Source organism: Pan paniscus, chromosome 2 (genome assembly GCF_029289425.2).
Source record: "Pan paniscus chromosome 2, NHGRI_mPanPan1-v2.0_pri, whole genome shotgun sequence".
Lineage (NCBI taxonomy): Eukaryota > Metazoa > Chordata > Mammalia > Primates > Hominidae > Pan > Pan paniscus.
The window spans coordinates 119,712,507-119,729,879 of NC_085926.1; the positions used below are offsets into that span (position 1 = coordinate 119,712,507).

The 17,373-nt window shown below is 42.0% G+C and overlaps 1 protein-coding gene across 2 annotated transcripts in view; it reads right to left on the reverse strand.

Moving 5' to 3' along the window:
• Positions 1 to 14,126: 14,126 nt before the first annotated feature.
• Positions 14,127 to 17,373, reverse strand: part of IQCB1 (IQ motif containing B1) — a 64,802-nt gene continuing 61,555 nt past the window's right edge. For both annotated transcript variants that reach the window (XM_003825177.5, XM_003825178.6), the window contains 2 exons: positions 16,686 to 16,842; positions 14,127 to 14,707 (listed from right to left, as the gene is read on the reverse strand). In XM_003825177.5, the coding sequence (XP_003825225.1) occupies positions 14,478 to 14,707; positions 16,686 to 16,842 (387 nt within the window). In that variant the 3' untranslated portion in view covers positions 14,127 to 14,477. The remainder of the gene's footprint in view (positions 14,708 to 16,685; positions 16,843 to 17,373) is intronic.

Consider the following 17,373-nt stretch of genomic DNA (forward strand, 5'->3'; position numbering starts at 1 on the left):
ATAATGTCTCAATATTGGTTCATCAAATGTAATAAACATGGTAATAATAGGGGAAACTGCTGAGAGGTGGGAAGTGGGGGGAGGATGAGATGAATATATAAAACTCTGTATGTCTGCTCAATGTGTCTGTAAATCTAAAACTGTGCCAAAAAAATAAAGGAATGTATGTGTATACATATATTTCCAAATTTGACCCAAGAAAAAGTAGAGGAATCTGACAACTTCTAGAAAAAAAAAACATTTAAAAGTTGTTAATCTCAGAAGAAAAGTATACAATCCAGACAGTTTTTCAGGCAATTGCTTTTGGGGCTTTTTTATAGACTGAATATTTGTGTTCCCGGCAAAATTCATATGCTGATGTCCTGTCAATTTTATAGTATGAGGGGGTAGGGCCTTTGGGAGATAATTAGGTCATGAAGGTAGAGACCTCATGAATGAGATTAGTGCCCTTATAAAAGAGACCCCAGAGTCCTCCCTTGTTTTTTTTTTTTTTTTTTTTTGAGACAGGGTCTCACTCTTGGGCTGGAGTGCGGTGGCATAATTTTGGCTCACTGCAACCTCAACTTCCAGGGCTTAGGTGATCATCTCATCTCAGCTTCCTGAGTAGTTGAGACTACAAGTGTATGCCACCATGCCCAGCTAATTTTTGTGGGGTTTTTTTTTTTGTTTTTTTTTTTTGTTTTTGTAGAGATTGGATTTTGCCATGTTGCCCAGGCTGGTCTTTAACTCTTGGGCTCAAGCAATACACCTGCCTCGGCCTCCCAAAGTGCTAGGATTAGAGGCATGAGCTACTGCACTTAGCTCCCTTGCCTCTTCTGCCACGTGAGGATGAATGAGAAGATGGCGTCTGTGAGCCATGAAGTGAGCCCTCACGCAACACCGAATCTACCAGTGCCTTAATCTTAGACTTCTCAAACTCCAAAATTATGGGAAATAAATTTCTGTTGTTTATAAGCCACCCAGTCTATGATATTTTTATAGCATCCCAAACTAAGACAAGCTTTCAAGGAACAGATATTTCCTATGCTATACAATCTATACAGAGCATAGGAACAGATGGAATGTTTCCCAGCTAATTCAGGTCTAAAAAAAAGAAAAGAGAAAAAAGAAAAAAAAGGTCTTTTTGTAGTTTAACTGTGATTACCTTTGTCATTACACTTTTCTTTCTCCATATTTACTCTAGCCAAAGATATTGTTTACAAAAGTATCTATTTTCAGGGCAGCTTCGTGGGGCCTATAATGAGAAAGAGGTAAAACCAGGGTGGGCAATCAAGTGATGGCTCCATGGCAGGGCCACTGAAACTAATAGCGCAGTTAAAGCCCTAGCCCTTCCAAAGCCCGACATGAGCCAGGGCTTGGAACATCTTCTGCAGGCTCTCCAGGACTTCAATGCGCAACAGAATGTTGCTGAATATCAACTGCAGCTGTTCAGGACTGAGATGCCCAGCGGACCGCATCAACAGCTGACACTGCTCCCTGATGATGTGTGTGTCTCTCACATAGCTGGTCTCTAGAATTAGTTTTACATACAGTCATTAAATAAAAAATCCACATTAATCAGGATTCTCTTGGGGTGAAGATGAACCTTAATTATGAGATTTGGATTTTGTATGAAAATATCTCTGTATACTTGCCCTGCCCTGGGTCCTTATCTGTTGTATTTCCCTACATGAGCAAAATTCCCAGAAGGATCCAGAGTGTACCAAACACCACATAGTCCAAGCCTGAGAAAGATAATTTTTCTGAATTCCTTGGCCTTCATATGCCAGGAAACCAAAAAGCTGGCAGGACTACTAGAATTTAAGCCCCACCCCCATGCTTGTACTGTAGATTATCCACAAGAGTAGGGGCTGGTGCTGGGCAGGAAGCAGTAGGAGGGGCCAGAGATTATTGCTATCAGCAATACAGAGGAAAAGCACATTCTGGAAGGGGACAAGGAGGTGATGACGGGAAGAGCAAATTCCTGGATCTCCTTTGACCTGGGCTTCTGAATATGCTGGGGCAGTGGTCCCCATCCTTTTTGGCACCAGGGACTGGTTTCATGGAAGACGGAAGGGGCAGGTGGCGGGGTAGAGGGTGGTTTCAGGATGAAACTCTTCCACCTCAGATTATCTGGCATTAGTTAGAGTCTCATAGGAAGCGTGCAACCTAGAGTCTTCGCGTGAGCAGTTCACAGTAGGGTTCGCGCTCCTTTGAGAATCTAAGGGGGCAGCTGATCTGACAGGAGGCGGAGCTCAGGCAGAAATGCACCATCGCCCGCTGCACACCTCCTGCTGTGTGGCCTGGTTCCTAACAGGCCACGGACTGGTACCGGTCCATGGTCCGGGAGTTGGGGACCCCTGTGCTGAGGCATGGATGCAGCAATCTTCAGCTGCATTTTTCCTTTCTGGCAGGCTTCCATGGGTACCAAGCCATGTCAGTAGGGCTGAATCTGACGTCTCTCTGAAGTGCCAGAACACCACTAGGGACAAAAAAACACCAGGGCTGGATTAGTGGTCACAACCAGGGTCCAGGATGCCTAAAAGATAGCAGGACATCTGTCCCTTGAGAGACTTGTTCAAAATTGAAGGAGTTCAAGTTTATTGTAAGGCACTAACCAGTGGCATCTGTTTCTAGGAGTCATTGGAACCACCGCCCTTGGGACCAGGGGAGTTTTGGAGAGGAAAGTTGAATCATAAAAGAGCATAATTACAAGGCAATTTAGGGGAAAAAGAGAAGGAGATAATGGATTAGCTAGAGGTCCCTGGAGCTCAGAACTAAAGGCAGGGGAATTCAGGGTGGGAGGAAAGGACCTGTGGTGAGATAATCAACTGCAATCTCTTGAGAATAGAACCCAAATTGCCATACATGCCCTGAGACCATCTAGGTGCCCCCTTATGTTATCTCTGTAGCTCCTTAACCTTTCCTGTGTCCCTGAACTCATCTCGATTTATTTCAGTTTCCTGCAGTAGAATTCAGTAGTTTTATTCTTGTGATGGCCAAATAGTTATCTGTGGGGTCATCATGACGGACTTAGAACAGAGTTCACCTGCCTCACCAGAGACAATGCAGCTCTATTCAGTGAGGGCTACAGAGATTTACTTACTAAGCAGCACCTCACTCATGCTGGCTATCTCCAGCCAGAGCAGCACATCTTTGTTCCTGCACCCAGGTAGGCACCTGAAAGTTGGATCATGGGCCACTCCAGCCCCATAACACTTCCCCTGATTCAACTCAAATGTCCAAATTCGTATCAGACATCCTACTAGACAACACAATTTGGCTGCTCTCCCAGAAACTAAGAGACTTATAGATAACTTATGTTATGTTAACTTCATGCTGCTAGGCATCAATCCCTTACATGTAGATTAGGCTCTTTATCCTCAGTAAAATGGTGGAGCCATGATTCATATTCACAGATTCTGACATGTAAACACTACACTGCACTGCCTGGTGTTCTGCTCACTGCCCACAGGCTGACCTTACCTCTCCAGACATTTGAGTCTGCTGTGATCTTTTCTTCTTTTCCTCTTTCTCATTTGCAATGGGAACTCTCCAAAGAGGAATTACTATTGTCCAGGGCAGCAAGCTTAGCATTTTGGGAGTTAGAGGGTCCTGGCAGCTTTAGGACTATAGCTACTGGAAGCAAGGTTACAACCAGTTCCTCAGAAAATTATCTCTGTGTATATATATATACATATATACACAAACACACAATGCCTTAAAATAACTTCTAAGCAGTATACAGGTAAGTTCAAAAGAAAAAAATATGTTGTACAGAAGCTCAAGGCATTACTGACCGAAGGATTAGTCAGAGTGTTATGTGCTTAAAAGAATTGCCTCTTAGAAATTGCTTTGGATTAAAGGTTTGCAAGAGGGTGAACATATGGGCATATGGGAGCAGGGTGGGGCAGGGGAGATGTGGCAGGAAGGGCATCAAATGTAGTGGAATGGCTTATGAAAGGAACTAGGCTACTTGTCCCTCTTTTCATAATTTTCAAAATTTTCCATTTTGATGGTTTGGGCTTGTCTTAAGGCAGCATATTTCCAGAATAGATACTTACTCAACCACCTCTAATCGAAGCTAGTTAGAAATGATTCAGCTTCAGTATCATGGTTCTAAGCAAGTTGAGGCCTACTTGGGAGGTTTACTGAATTCAGACATAGCCTCAGCCGAGAAGTCCCTTGAGAGACTTGCTCTAAATTGAGGAAGCTCAAGTTTATTTTAAGGCACTTATCAGGGATAAGAAAAATTCATGTCACACAATAGGCAAAATCTACAGCCAACAAAAGGGCTTCCAAAAGTAGGTGATGGAACCATTTAGCAGAGCATTCTCCCACAGAATCTGGCACTACTGGCTGCATCAGTTCTCTATTTCTTCCTAATCAGGTCCAGAGCCAAACCAATGATTCCATCCTTTATTTTTTTGGAGACAGGCTCTGAAGTTTGAAAAGTCAGGTGCTTTAAGCATGAAGTTAGGCAGCATGATGGTGGCACTTCAAAAGAAAAGTTTTGTGAATCATGGGTATCTCCTCTGGAAAATGTGGAGATACCTGGTCACACACTGGTACCCTCTTCTTGACTAAGGTCTACCTGCAAAATGCAGCTGCAGCAGATATGAACTGGGGACCCATCGGTGCTCAGGACAGAGGAACTGCTGCTCTGTGAATTGTGTGGGCTCTGTTCTGGTATTCAAAGGAGGCCAATATGACATGAGATAGATTTCAGACCATTTGTCTCCATGTCATAGTTGATAACCATCCCTCAAACCAATTGACTCCTAGAAACAGATGCCAGAAGAGGCTTTCTAGGGGAATTTGGGTTCTTGTTCTCCTGACTTTCCTTTCTGGAATGTTGGCCCTCCTAATTAGGCACTAGGTTTACAGAGAACTGGGCTAGCTTTAGGGAAACTGAGGCAAGGCCTGATGATTTTTGTTTCATCCTCTTGAACTTCTCAAAACTTTGAATGTACAGAAGCCCTTGATGTGTATTTTGCTGCCCAGGCCTTTGGTCTCTGCAGGTCCCTGTATGTAGTCCATTTCTGAGGTGCAGGTGATTGAGATTTGGGGGTCTGTTCAGTCTATGGAGCTGCAGGCAAGGTGCTTCTTTGCCTCCTGCTTGATTAATTTTGGAATGAGGAGTGAGCATGGCAGATTGAGCCTTAGGAAGGCTGAAGATGTAGAATGAATAGATGTCATGGTTCCAGGTTTCTCAGAAGCATCAGAGACTCCTGCTCCTGCCTTGGTGTTAAGACCTCAATGCTTGTCTTTCAGCTCTCACTGAGCATCTTCAAGCATCACTATAGTTTGCCCAAAGGTAGGGAGGGCTGAGCAGGAATGCTGGCATATCGGGGAGCCAGAGAGCTAAAGGAGCCAGCCATCCTTGCATGAAGAATGGGAAGGATTGCCTCCCAAGCATGGTTTCTGGCTGGGAACTCCTTTTCTGATAGGTGAAGAAATCCCTGTTAAAACTCCATGTCTACAGGAGCTAGAGATGTCACAACTATTTGACTGAAGGGCCTAGAGTTGGCTAGGCTCTAAAATCAAGGCATCTGCTAACTCCAAGAGTCTTCCCCAACAGAATCAGCAGACTCTGGGTCATTATGGAGCTCATGGAGCCAGGAATGAAACTCTGAAATCCATCCATGATGAGCAATGTGTCAGAGAAGGCCAAGATAGGTGGGCTCGGTCTCTATGCTTGGATCCATATGCCATTTCCACTTTTCAAAGGGAATGGAACTATGGAGAAGCAGCGGCAGCATTCATTCCATAAGAACTCAGGCACTATTACTCTATGAATCATTACTGAGCATTTATAATAAATGAAGAACTCATATGAGGAGCAATGGTGACTTTCTCATCCTGGAGCACCTAGAGCAAGGGTCATAAGGAATCTAAAATCTAAAATCAAAGAAAATTCCTAGGAGGTGTGACCAGAAAGCTGTTACTCAGCATTCATTCAACAAGTACTTAACTAAGCACAGACCTTGTGCCAGACACTGGTGTGGCTTATTCTTGATCCAGGATCTAAGAATCACAGTCCTGAAAGCAGGCTTTGTGAGGGGGATTTCTCCAGCCCATCAAAGTGAGGAATTTATTATCATGTATCTTAGGAGATAGGTGGCAGGGCCCTCTTTGGGGAGCTCTCAAGTATTATAGAGTTTCCTCAGGACACAGATCTATTTAATGGGTTAATATACCAGCACAAAGAGGCCACTGTAACTCAAATTACATATCAAACTGACATCTCAGATATGCTTAAAAGCACTTCCATGGAGTGTTCCACTAAGGTTTACCCTAACAAAGAACATCATCAGGATTTAAAAACACTCCCCACTATTGCTAATACAACTAGTAAATGTGAAGATTTGCATGTAGAGCAGATATTGTGAGAAAGTCTACGGATTCCCTAAATGTCTCTAACCTTGTCCTGGATGTGTCCTGTTCACTACACTCCCCTTGATCTTTATCAGGATATCTTTAACATTTAGGATATTTTCTAGATTTACTACTTTAGGGTCCTAAGCACATTGTTTAGGAAAATGTATTCAACCCAGAGTCAAAACCAAGTTGTCAACAGGTTTTGTATAGCCAGCAGTTTACAGACCCGCTTTTGACCCCAGAAGGGAATTCAGCCTGAACCTCTGCCTCCTGCCCTATTCCTCCCAACCCTCCAGATAACCAACCTTCTCAGTCCTCTCCTTCACACAGATTTTAATTCAGCTGACAGGCACAAGAAATACAGGCTGATTAATATAAATGAAGGCTGCATAATTCGTAGATTTAGTAATGAGATGTCTTATAAAACTTTTGTAGGAAACAGGTGTTTTCTCCTAACCCTGGAAAATTCTTTTCCATTAAGATATGTGACTTCCTCTTTATGCCTGTGTGGCACTGAGGGGTGCATATTCTAGAGATGGCCATCGAGGACCTTGCCTCAACTCTCTTGTCTTCTCTATGTCATATATGGGCATTCTGTGAAACGAATTTATTCATTCCATATTAATTCATTTAACTTATTTTGATTCGTATTTCTATTCTGCTTATTTTTTATTATTGTGAGTAAATTATATGAAAATTCAGAGTACTTAAAGTTGTTTGGATATCTGAATGGCAGGGCAAGTACATTTTTGCATGTGTGCTAGATGAATCCACTCTTAACAGATAGTTACTGAGTGCCTCCTAAATTATAAACTGGTTTAACAGATAAAATACTTTTTTCATTCCCTCTGCCTGGAACATTCCCATTCTACTCCTTCAACTGTCAGTTCATCCTTCAGTTCATTCTTTGAAGTGTTTCCTCTGAACATCTCCAGGACTAAGCTAATGACTCTCACACAAAAATCCCTACCTGCAAAATAATAGTCATCACACACACATTTATTTTTTAAATGTTTATCTCTTCTACTGAGATGAAACCTCCACTAGCAGAGACTCTTACCTGTTTTCTGCATCTATTACAGTGTCTTTTACCTTATAAATGCTTATAGATGTTCATTGAATGAATAGATGTATTTTAGAGTTTAATATCTCTGATATAATAGATTCTTGGTCAAATACTGAGAGCTCAGTCACTTAGCTAATTGAGCATCTCAGAGTACATAATAAGAGGACTAGAAAAAGTTATAGGGCACCATTCTGGCCCTCAAGAGGGCCTCCATAAAGTGGATGGACCATTTGCATACAAAGAATTAAATGTCTACACATAACCCAAGTACGAAAAGAGTGGGTGAGTAAATGAATGATTAAATGAAATGAATAAGTAGTTCATTTTAGAGTTATATAAAATGAGCTTAACCTTGGACCATTTTTTGTTTCTCATCTTATTTTTTACATCTGTAAAATGCAAATTATCAATGTTCCTATTTTAAAGGGTTGTTGTGAGGATTAAGTAAAATAATGACCATAAAATTCTTAGCACAGAATCTGGTACATATCACACAACAAATGTTAAAAATTATTTATTAGTAGTAGTATTGTTATTATTATCTTTAGGTTCCTGGGAAGGGTCAGGTAGGATGATTTGATGAAGGATCTATAAATAGCATATTATTACATTCTCAATAGGCTAGGGAGGGGACCAGCTATAAAAGACAAATGCTGAAATGATTATCTTTGATTGGCAGCTCTCAAGCACTTAACTATTAATGAGGAACCCAAAGAACTTTTATTTAGGTGGGTTATAGCTAGTGATATGCTGGTAAGCATTTAGCAACCAGGAGAAATGTTACTGCAGGGGAATATTTTGGACTTGTAGTGTTTACTTATTTCTGTGATATTACCATTCCCACCATCTCACCATGTCTAATTTCAAGCTATCAATATGCCTTCACTGAATGTGGAGAGATGTGCAGGAACACACACACACACACAATTTCCCCCATACAGATGCAGTAAACATATTACTTTGTTTTAAATATTATGTGTTTAACCATAAGTTTATGTAACTTTTAAAATTAATCAACGTCCATACGTTATTCAGATTTCCTTAGTTTTTACCTACCGTCTTTTTGTTTCTGTTGTAGAATCTCATCCAGGATAGCACATTACATTTAGTCATCATGTCTTCTGTTAAATAAAATTTATGAGAGACCACTGATTTGGACTAGGATCCTACACTAAGTCTAACACGCCAAACCAATATGGAGTTTAACTATAGCAGCTGAGCTTTAGTTGATTGCAGGAAGCTCTGTAACCAATTAACCAGTTAAGTTGTAATCAATTAAGTTGTCTCTGCACTGCACTTTCATTTCCTATAACTCATGTCAGATAATGTTATTGATGGGCATTCTCTCAATCCACTCTGGCTCGAAGGGCTGCCAGATTCACAAATCATTCTTGTTTTATTTTGCTTTCCTTTGTTTTGTTTTGCTCTGTTTTTTTTTTCTTCGCTCAAATAAACTTAGTTAAAATATAAACTTGTCTAAGGTTTTTTTCCATTCTCTATTGTGTTCCATTGGTCTCTGTGTCTGTTTTTGTACCAATACCATTGTTTTGATTACTCTAGCTTTGTAGTATCATTTGAAGTTGGGTAATGTGATACCTCTGACTTTGTTCTTGGTGCTCAAAATTGCTTTGGCTATTCGGGCTCTTTTTTGGTTCCATATGAATTTTATAATAGTTTTTTTCTAGTTCTGTGAAAAATGGCCTTGGTTATTTGTTAGAAATAGCATTGAATCTGTGGATTGGTTTCATTCAGCATTATGAAAATGTTAATGAAATCGATTCTTCCAAACCATGAGCATGGAATGTTTTTCCATTTGTTTGTGTTGTCTGTAAGCAGTGTTTTGTAGTTCTCCTTATAGAAATATTTCACCTCCTTGGTCAGATGTATTCCTAGAAATTTTATTTTATTTTTGTAGATATTGTAAATGAGATTGTGTTCTTGATTTGGCTCTCAGCTTGAGAGTTATCAGTGTATAGAAATGCTACTGATTTTTGTATGTTGATTTTGTGTCCTGAAACTCTACTGAAGTCGTTCATCAGGTCTAGGGGTCTTTTGGTAGAGTCTTTATAGAGTTTTCTAGGTATAGAATCATATCATTAGCAAAGAGAGATAATTTGACTTCCTCTCTTCCTATCAGGATGCCTTTTCTTTCTCTTGCCTGATTGCTCTGGCTAGGACTTCCAGCTCTATGTCGAATACAGGTGGTGAGAGTGAACATCTTTGTCTTATTCTGGTTCTTAGGGAAAATACTTCCAGCTTTTGCCCCTTCAGTATGATGTTGGTTATGGGTTTTTAGTAGATGGCTCTTATTATTTTGAGGTGTGTCCCTTCTATGTCTAGTTTGCTGAGTGTGTTTATCATGAAGAGATGTTGGATTTTATCAAATGCATTTTCTGCATTGATTGAAATAATCATATGGTTTTTGTTTTTAATTCTGTTTATGTGGTGGGTCACATTTAAAGTCTGTTTTATCTGATACAAGAATAGCAACCCCTGCTCCTTTTTGTTTTTCATTTGCGTGATAGATCTTTTTCCCTCCCTTTACTTTGACCCTGTGGGTATCAATACATGTGACATGAATTTCTTGAAGGCAGCAGAAAGATGGGCGTTTTTCTAAATCCAATTTCCCACTCTATGTCTTTTAAGTGGAGCATTTAATTTGTTTACATTCAGAGTTAATATTAATATGTGAGATTTTGTCATACTGTTGTTAGCTACTTGATTTGTAGTTTTGCTTATGTAGTTGCTTTATACATGGGTCAGGATCCATGGGCTATGTGCCTATGTGTGCTCTTATGGTAGTGAGTATCATTCTTTCATTTTCATGTTTAGAACTTCCTTAAGCATCTGTTATAGGGTGGTGATAAATTCACTTAGCAATTACTTGTCTGAGAAGGATTTTATTTCTCTTTTGTTGAGTAAGACCTGAAAAGCACAGGCAACCAAAGCAAACAGAGTTTTACTTTTTTTACTCAAGATGGTGGATTAGAGGCTTTTAGGGTGCCTCAGCCACTTGGAAATAGCAAAATAGTGCATAAGGGGAGAAAGTGGTTAAGCAGCCACTCTGATGGCATACAGCTGATAAAGTGAGCGAAGCTGAAGCTTTTTGATGAGGTGAGGCTTTTTTATTTTTTATTCTTTTTTTCTCTTGAGGGTATGACTGTAGTGTATGTTGTATATGACAGGCTTCATTTCTGGATGCTTTCAGAGGGCCAGGGCTCTGTATAGGTTCCTTGGTTGCAGAAAGATTTGTACAGTGACTTTCTCAAATGTTGCTCCATGTAGCAATGTATTTTTGTTTGGTGGTATAATTCAAGCTGCAGACCAATAGATGGTGCTTGAAGAGTAAAAGCCACCAAGAGGTTCTTACTCTGCATGCTCACCCTTGGTGGGACAGAGGGAACAGAAAAGGGTGAAAAACGTCTTTCCCCAGTGTAACTGGTCTTTGGTAGGAGTGGAGCCCCTGGAGAAGCCTGAGAAGTGCCTCTTTCAGCCCATGCTTCTGGGGCCACAATAGAAAGTGTTGCTGCCACATCTGTAGCAGTGCACCGGTGATGGGGGCAGGGTGCAAGAGATAACCCCGTCTCCAAGTCTCCAGGAGCTTTGGTGTTGCCCCTTTCAGTAGCTGGCACCGCACTTTCGTTTCCTTTAATCCAAGGGAGGCTTTGGTGGGCTGCATTTTCTCCACCCTGAAGGGTGGTGCATGCCAAGAGTTGGATGTCCAGGTGAGTAGGGGTCCAACTCCCTCTCTCCCCTAGGAGCATATGGGGCACTCTCTCCCAAACTGACCAAGGGAGCATGCTAAGGTACTCAGTAATGACACACATAGATTGGTTCCAGGTCACAAAGCTATCCCTGGCTGCAAGTCATCCTACCCAGGAGAAGCCTTGGCTTCAGCAATTCTCCTCCCACTCCACTCCTGCGATGGAAGAGAACCTAATTTCAGTACCTACTGCTGGGGTGCTCCCACACTCACTGCTCAATTCTGGCTGTGGGGTTTCTTCCCCCACTCCAGAGCAAGCACAGTTCTAGCTGTGGGGGTCTTTCCCCTACTCCAGAGCAACTTCTAGCCTGAGACTAAAATGTCTGCAGTGGCTGCTGTTGCCAGGTCGCCAATGACTTTGTATGAACCCAGATTAAAAATGGCGTCCTCCTTTCAGTCCTAGGTCTGGGAAAATGTCTGCAGCTTTTTCCAGTGTCTTTCCCTCTCTCTGTCTCTCAGCCTCTCCCCAAGCTCGCTCCTGGGCTTGGAGGAAACAGGGTGCTTTCCCTTGACTTGGGTTGCACAGATCACTAGCAGGAAGGTAAGAAACACAGGAAGATTGGGATTGGCTGCCTCTTTCATGAACTGGGGCTTCACTCACTTTATCAGCTGAATGCCATCATGGGGGCTGCTTAATCTTCTCCTCCTCAGGGTCTGGGGTGTCCTTCACTATTCTGATGAATTCCTATTTTCTTCCCAGAGTTTATTATTATTATTATTATTATTATTATTATTGTTGTTTCTTCTGAGACAGAGTCTTGCTCTGTCGCCCAGGCTGGTGTGCAGTGGCCCAATCTCTGCTCATTGCAACCTTCGCTTACCAGGTTCAGGCAATTCTCCTGCCTCAGCCTCCCCAGTAGCTGGGACTACAGGCATGCACTACCACGCCTGGCTAATTTTTGTATTTTTAATGGAAACAGGGTTTCACCATGTTGGCCAGGCTGGTCTCAAACTCCTGACCTCAAGTCATCTGCCTGCCTTGGCCTCCCAAAGTGCTGGGATTACAGGCGTGAGCCACCGCACCCAGCACTGAGTTTATGCACTATTTTGCTATTTCCAAATGGCTGAGGCATACTGAAAGTTTCTAATCCACCATCTTGAGTAAAAAAAGTAAAACTGACCAGGTGCGGTGGCTCACACCTGTAATCCCAGCGCTTTAGGAGGCCGAGGCAGGTGGATCACCTAAGGTCGGGAGTTCAAGACCAGTCTGACCAACATGGAGAAACCCCATCTCTACTAAAAATACAAAAAATTAGCCAGGCGTGGTGGCACATGCCTGTAATCCCAGCTACTCGAGAGGCTGAGGCAGGAGAATTGCTCAAACCCGGGAAGCGGAGGTTGTGGTGAGCCAAGATCAGGCCATTGCACTCCAGCCTGGGCAACAAGAGTGAAACTCTGTCTCAAAAAAAAAAAAAGAAAAAAAAAAAGTAAAACTATTTTTGCTTTGATTGCCTGTGCTTTTGAGGTCATACTCAAGAAATTTTTGCCCAGACCAATGTCCTGGAGTACTTCCTGGAATCTTGCCTGAGCCTTAAAGGTAAGAGAGATTCACTGCCCTCGCTCTAGCAGCTTAAGACTTTTAAAAGGGGAAGTGGGGACTTTGCCTATGTCACCCAGTAGCAGCCTATCACTTCATGTTTGCCTGTACCACAAAGGTCTTCTTCAGGCCTCTTGCCTTGCTCCCAACCTTTTTTTTTTTTTTTTACAGGATCTCACTCTGTTGCCCTGGCTGCAGTACAGTGGCACAATCTCAGCTCACTGCAACCTCTGCCTCCTGGACTCGAGCAATCTTCCTGCCTCAGCCTCCTGAGTAGCTGGGACTACAGGCGCATGCCACCAAATCCAGCTAATTTTTGTATTTTTAGTAGAGACAGGGTCTCACCATGTTGACCAGGCTGGCCTTGAACTCCTGGGCTCAAGCAATCCACCTGCCTCGGCCTCCCAAAGTGCTGGGATTATAGGAGTGAGGCACTGTGCCTGGCCTTAACTCTCAATCTTTCTTGTGAGCATTTGGTAGAGGCCCAACTTCTTATGTCTGTGGCTCTTAGATATTCTAAATAGACGTGCTAGCCCACACCTGGCCTTTAAGAATTTGCTAAAATTTTGTTTGATTTCTTCTTACCTAGCCACTTCTCTCTTGTGCTCTACTATAGATGAAATACTTCATTTCACAGATACAGACTCCTATCCCAGTTTACATGGTTGGCTTGAGTCCTCAGCTATCTAATGGGCTCAAGAAAAATTATTGTTGTAGATTATCTGGCATTTTCTTTGCTAAATTGGGAGCAACACTCTTACATAATTTTTCTACCTTTCTTTTCCAATTATAAGTACAAATATAGGAATTTTGATTAGAATTTTACTAAAGTTAACATTAGAGATTGCGCAATATTATACAATTTGGTCTTTACATCCAGAAATACTGGTATTTTCACTCATTTTACAAAGAGCATCTTCCAGATTCTTTATGATATGGAGTCATGATTTGTTAATTGATTTTAACTTAAATTCCATATTGTTACAAACACAAATTGAAGTGGCTTCAATGTTATGGTATTAAAACATATTTAAAGTAAACAGGGAAACTGAAAAGTATTAGGTTGGAACCAAATAATCATAAAGGTACCTAGGATTGTAACAAAAATTAAACATTATATTTAGCTCTGAGATTCCTAGGAGAAAAGACAAAAAGGGAAACAGTACATTATGTAGTTCTCATAGTTTAATAGAAAGAATGCATTTTTTTGGTATGTAGTTCCTTTTAGAAATAACAAAATAGAAAATGAGTTCAACTATTGCTTTATAGAAAACAAGGAAATGTCCTTCAATTGAGCATTTCTTTTCCTCACATTAATAAAGTCTGCACACACCTCCTATGTTAACAGGAAATAGGAATTTCAGATAACAAATGTGAAAAGTTGAAATAATCCTGACAAATTTTTCAAATCAATTGTTGAAAATATTTATTTAGAAAAAAATATTTAGTTGGAAAACAGCAGAAACCAAAGAAAAACACACTTCATGTAAACAACAGAACACTATGCTAAGTTTAGTTCTACAATAAAAGCCACACAAATCTGTGTGTGGCTAAGGATGAGGATACAGAGAAAAGAAAAAGAAAATTGAGAGAGAGGTGGAATATAACTCTTTGCTTACTGCAGGTCTTGTCTGGAGGAGAACCTCTGGAAAATAATAAGTTAGGATGGCCCTAGTCTACCAGCATGCCAGAGGCAGAACCAATATAATCTCCTAAAATATGAGATTTGTGTCAATTGTTAGGGTTACTCACTAAGGTGGTTTGGTTCCACCAATGAATACAGTTTCTAATTCTATACTAAGCTCATCCTTTGGAACATCAATCTCATCTCCAGATTCTTCTCCAAGCTTCTTCCACCAGGGTGCTTGTATGTGCTTCAGGGTTGTGAGATGGGCCTGCTTGGCCTTGGCTGCCACAGGCCTGGATCTACTTAGGAAGAGCTCAGGTTCTTTCCCTTCTGCCCCCTTCAGACTTGGTGCCTCTGTAGTGGACAGAAAATAAACAGATGAGCAGAAGAGTCCTATGCCAAGCAGGTAGGAACTTGGAAGCTACAGAGCTGTAACTCTGCATGCAGAAACAGCATTCCAACTCTGAATGTACTACTTTTGAGAAAGGGTCTTGCTCTATTGCCTAAGCTGGAGTGCAGTAGCAAGATCACGGCTCACTGCAGCCTCAACCTCCTGGGCTCAAGTGATTCTCCCACCTCAGCTTCCTAAGTACCTGGGACTATGCCACCACACCCAGCTAATGTTTTTTCTTTTTTTGTAGAGATCTCACTATGCTGCCCAGGCTGGTCTCAAACTCCTGGACTTAAGCAATCCTTCTGCCTCAGCTTCCCTAAGTGTTGGGATTACAGCCATGTGTCAACATATTCAGCCCATTTCTGTTTTTTTTTGAGATAGAGTTTTGCTCTTGTTGCCCAGGCTGGAATGCCATGGCACGATCTCGGCTCACTGCAACCTCCGCCTCCTGGGTTCAAGCAATTCTCCTACCTCAGCCTCCTGAGTAGCTGGGATTACAGGCGTGCGCCACCATGCCCAGCTAATTTTGTATTTTTAGTAGAGACGGGGGTTTCACCATGTTGGTCAGGCTGGTCTCGAACTCCTGACCTCAGATGATCCACCTACCTCGGCCTCCCAAAATGTTGGGATTACAGGCGTGAGCCACCATGCCCGGCCATTTCTGTGTTTAAAGGAATTTAAAAAGATGTAGATTTTTGTAAGATGGCTTATTTATTTATATTATTATTTTTTGAGACAAAGTCTCTGTCACCTAGGCTGGAGTGCAGTAGCGCGATCTCTGCTTACTACAACCTCTGCCTCCTGGGTTCAGGCAATTCTCCTGCCTCAGCCTCCTGAGTAGCTGGGATTACAGGCACCCGCCACCATGCCCAGCTAATTTTTGTATTTTCAGTAGAGATGGGGTTTCACCATGTTGGTCATGCTGGTCTCGAACTCCTGACCTCGTGATCCGCCCACTTCGGCCTCCCAAAGTGCTGGGATTAGAGGCATGAGCCACCTCGCCCAGCCAAGATGGTTTATTTAAAGAATAGAAACTTTAATAGAACCTCATCCTATAGATGAGAGGCTCAGTTTCAGCCATTTATCCAATTTAAAAATATAAAATTACCAAGTAGTGGCCATTAAATAGAAAACACTGGTCCTTTCTGTTTACATATACTAAAGAAATCCAAGAGGCTGACTGAAACACAGGGGCTTCATGGATGGGATCTCTCATTAAATGGATCAGTGGTTATGATGAATTCATTTTTGTAAAGTGCTTCATTAAAAATTATAGGCCAGGCACGGTGGCTCACGCCTATAATCCTAGCACTTTGGGAGGCCGAGGTAGGCAGGTCACAAGGTCAAGAGATCGAGACCATCCTGGCCAACATGGTGAAACTCCGTCTCTACTAAAACTACAAAAACTAGCTGGGCGTGGTGGTGCGCACCTGTAGTCCCAGCTACTCGGGGAGGCTGAGGCAGGAGAATTGCTTGAACGTGGGAGGCGGAGGTTGCAGTGAGCCAAGATCACACCACTGCACTCCAGCCTGGCAACAGAGCAAGACTCCGTCTCAAAATAATAATAAAAAAAAATTTATAAAATGCTCTACAAGTGAATGGCACTGTAACTATTGTCATCATCTACTTACAAAATATGACCAAAAGCTTTTCAGATTACATAGTAAAAGATGGCTAGTAGGGCTCAGCATCTGAAATTAATAACTTTGGGGTGACACATATGAATGATGGCAAGGCTTGGAGAAACAGGTAAGAAGGTGGTTATAAAATCCGCATCATTTGAAAACATTGTGTGCTGGTCTGATCTATGTAGAAATTTCCTGAGGTTAGGGGATGAGCTAAAGATGCTTAGTAATGGTTTCCTTCTAAAGGTTTTGGATGTCACAAACCTCGCATAGGTTGTTCCTTTTAGAGAATGAAAGTAAAATGAGCACATACTCATTAGCTGTTCAACGTTGGTGCTGATCTGTGCCATCAGAGCTTCTCTGTGCTGCTGGGCTCGCTCTTCTAGGGCCCTGCCCATAAAGTAGTGTTGCAGTCGTTCTTGAGCTTGGGCATGGAGCTCCCTACTGACCACATCTGACATTGGAGAGCCCTGGAAACACAAGACAGAAAAACCTGTCACAGAGAGGACATAGGTATCAAAGTACCCAACCACTTAGCAGAGGTTTTAGACTGCTTAGCTGTCTCTCATTTTATCAATTGAATCTTATGATTGATGTCTATCTTGTACTCTTATGCAAGTATTAAATAGTCTCTTAAAAGTTTTAGAAAAAATAATGGTGGAGAAGTTTTTTGTCTTTCTTTTTTGTATGTGCCCATACTTTACTTTCTCAGACACTGTGGAATTATGGGAGAAGAGATAAGCTTGAGAGATCACAGTGAAAAATTACAAATGGTTTCGTATAGACACTGGCCTGGGGCCGGGTGTGGTGGCTCACGCCTGTAATCCCAGCACTCTGGGAGGCCAAGGTGGGTGGATCACCTGAGGTCAGGAGTTCAAGACCAGCCTGGCCAACATGGTGAAAACCCATCTCTACAAAAATTAGCCAGGCATGATGGTGGGTGCCTGTAATCCCAGCTACTCGGGAGGCTGAGGCGGGAGAATTACTTGAACCTGGGAGGC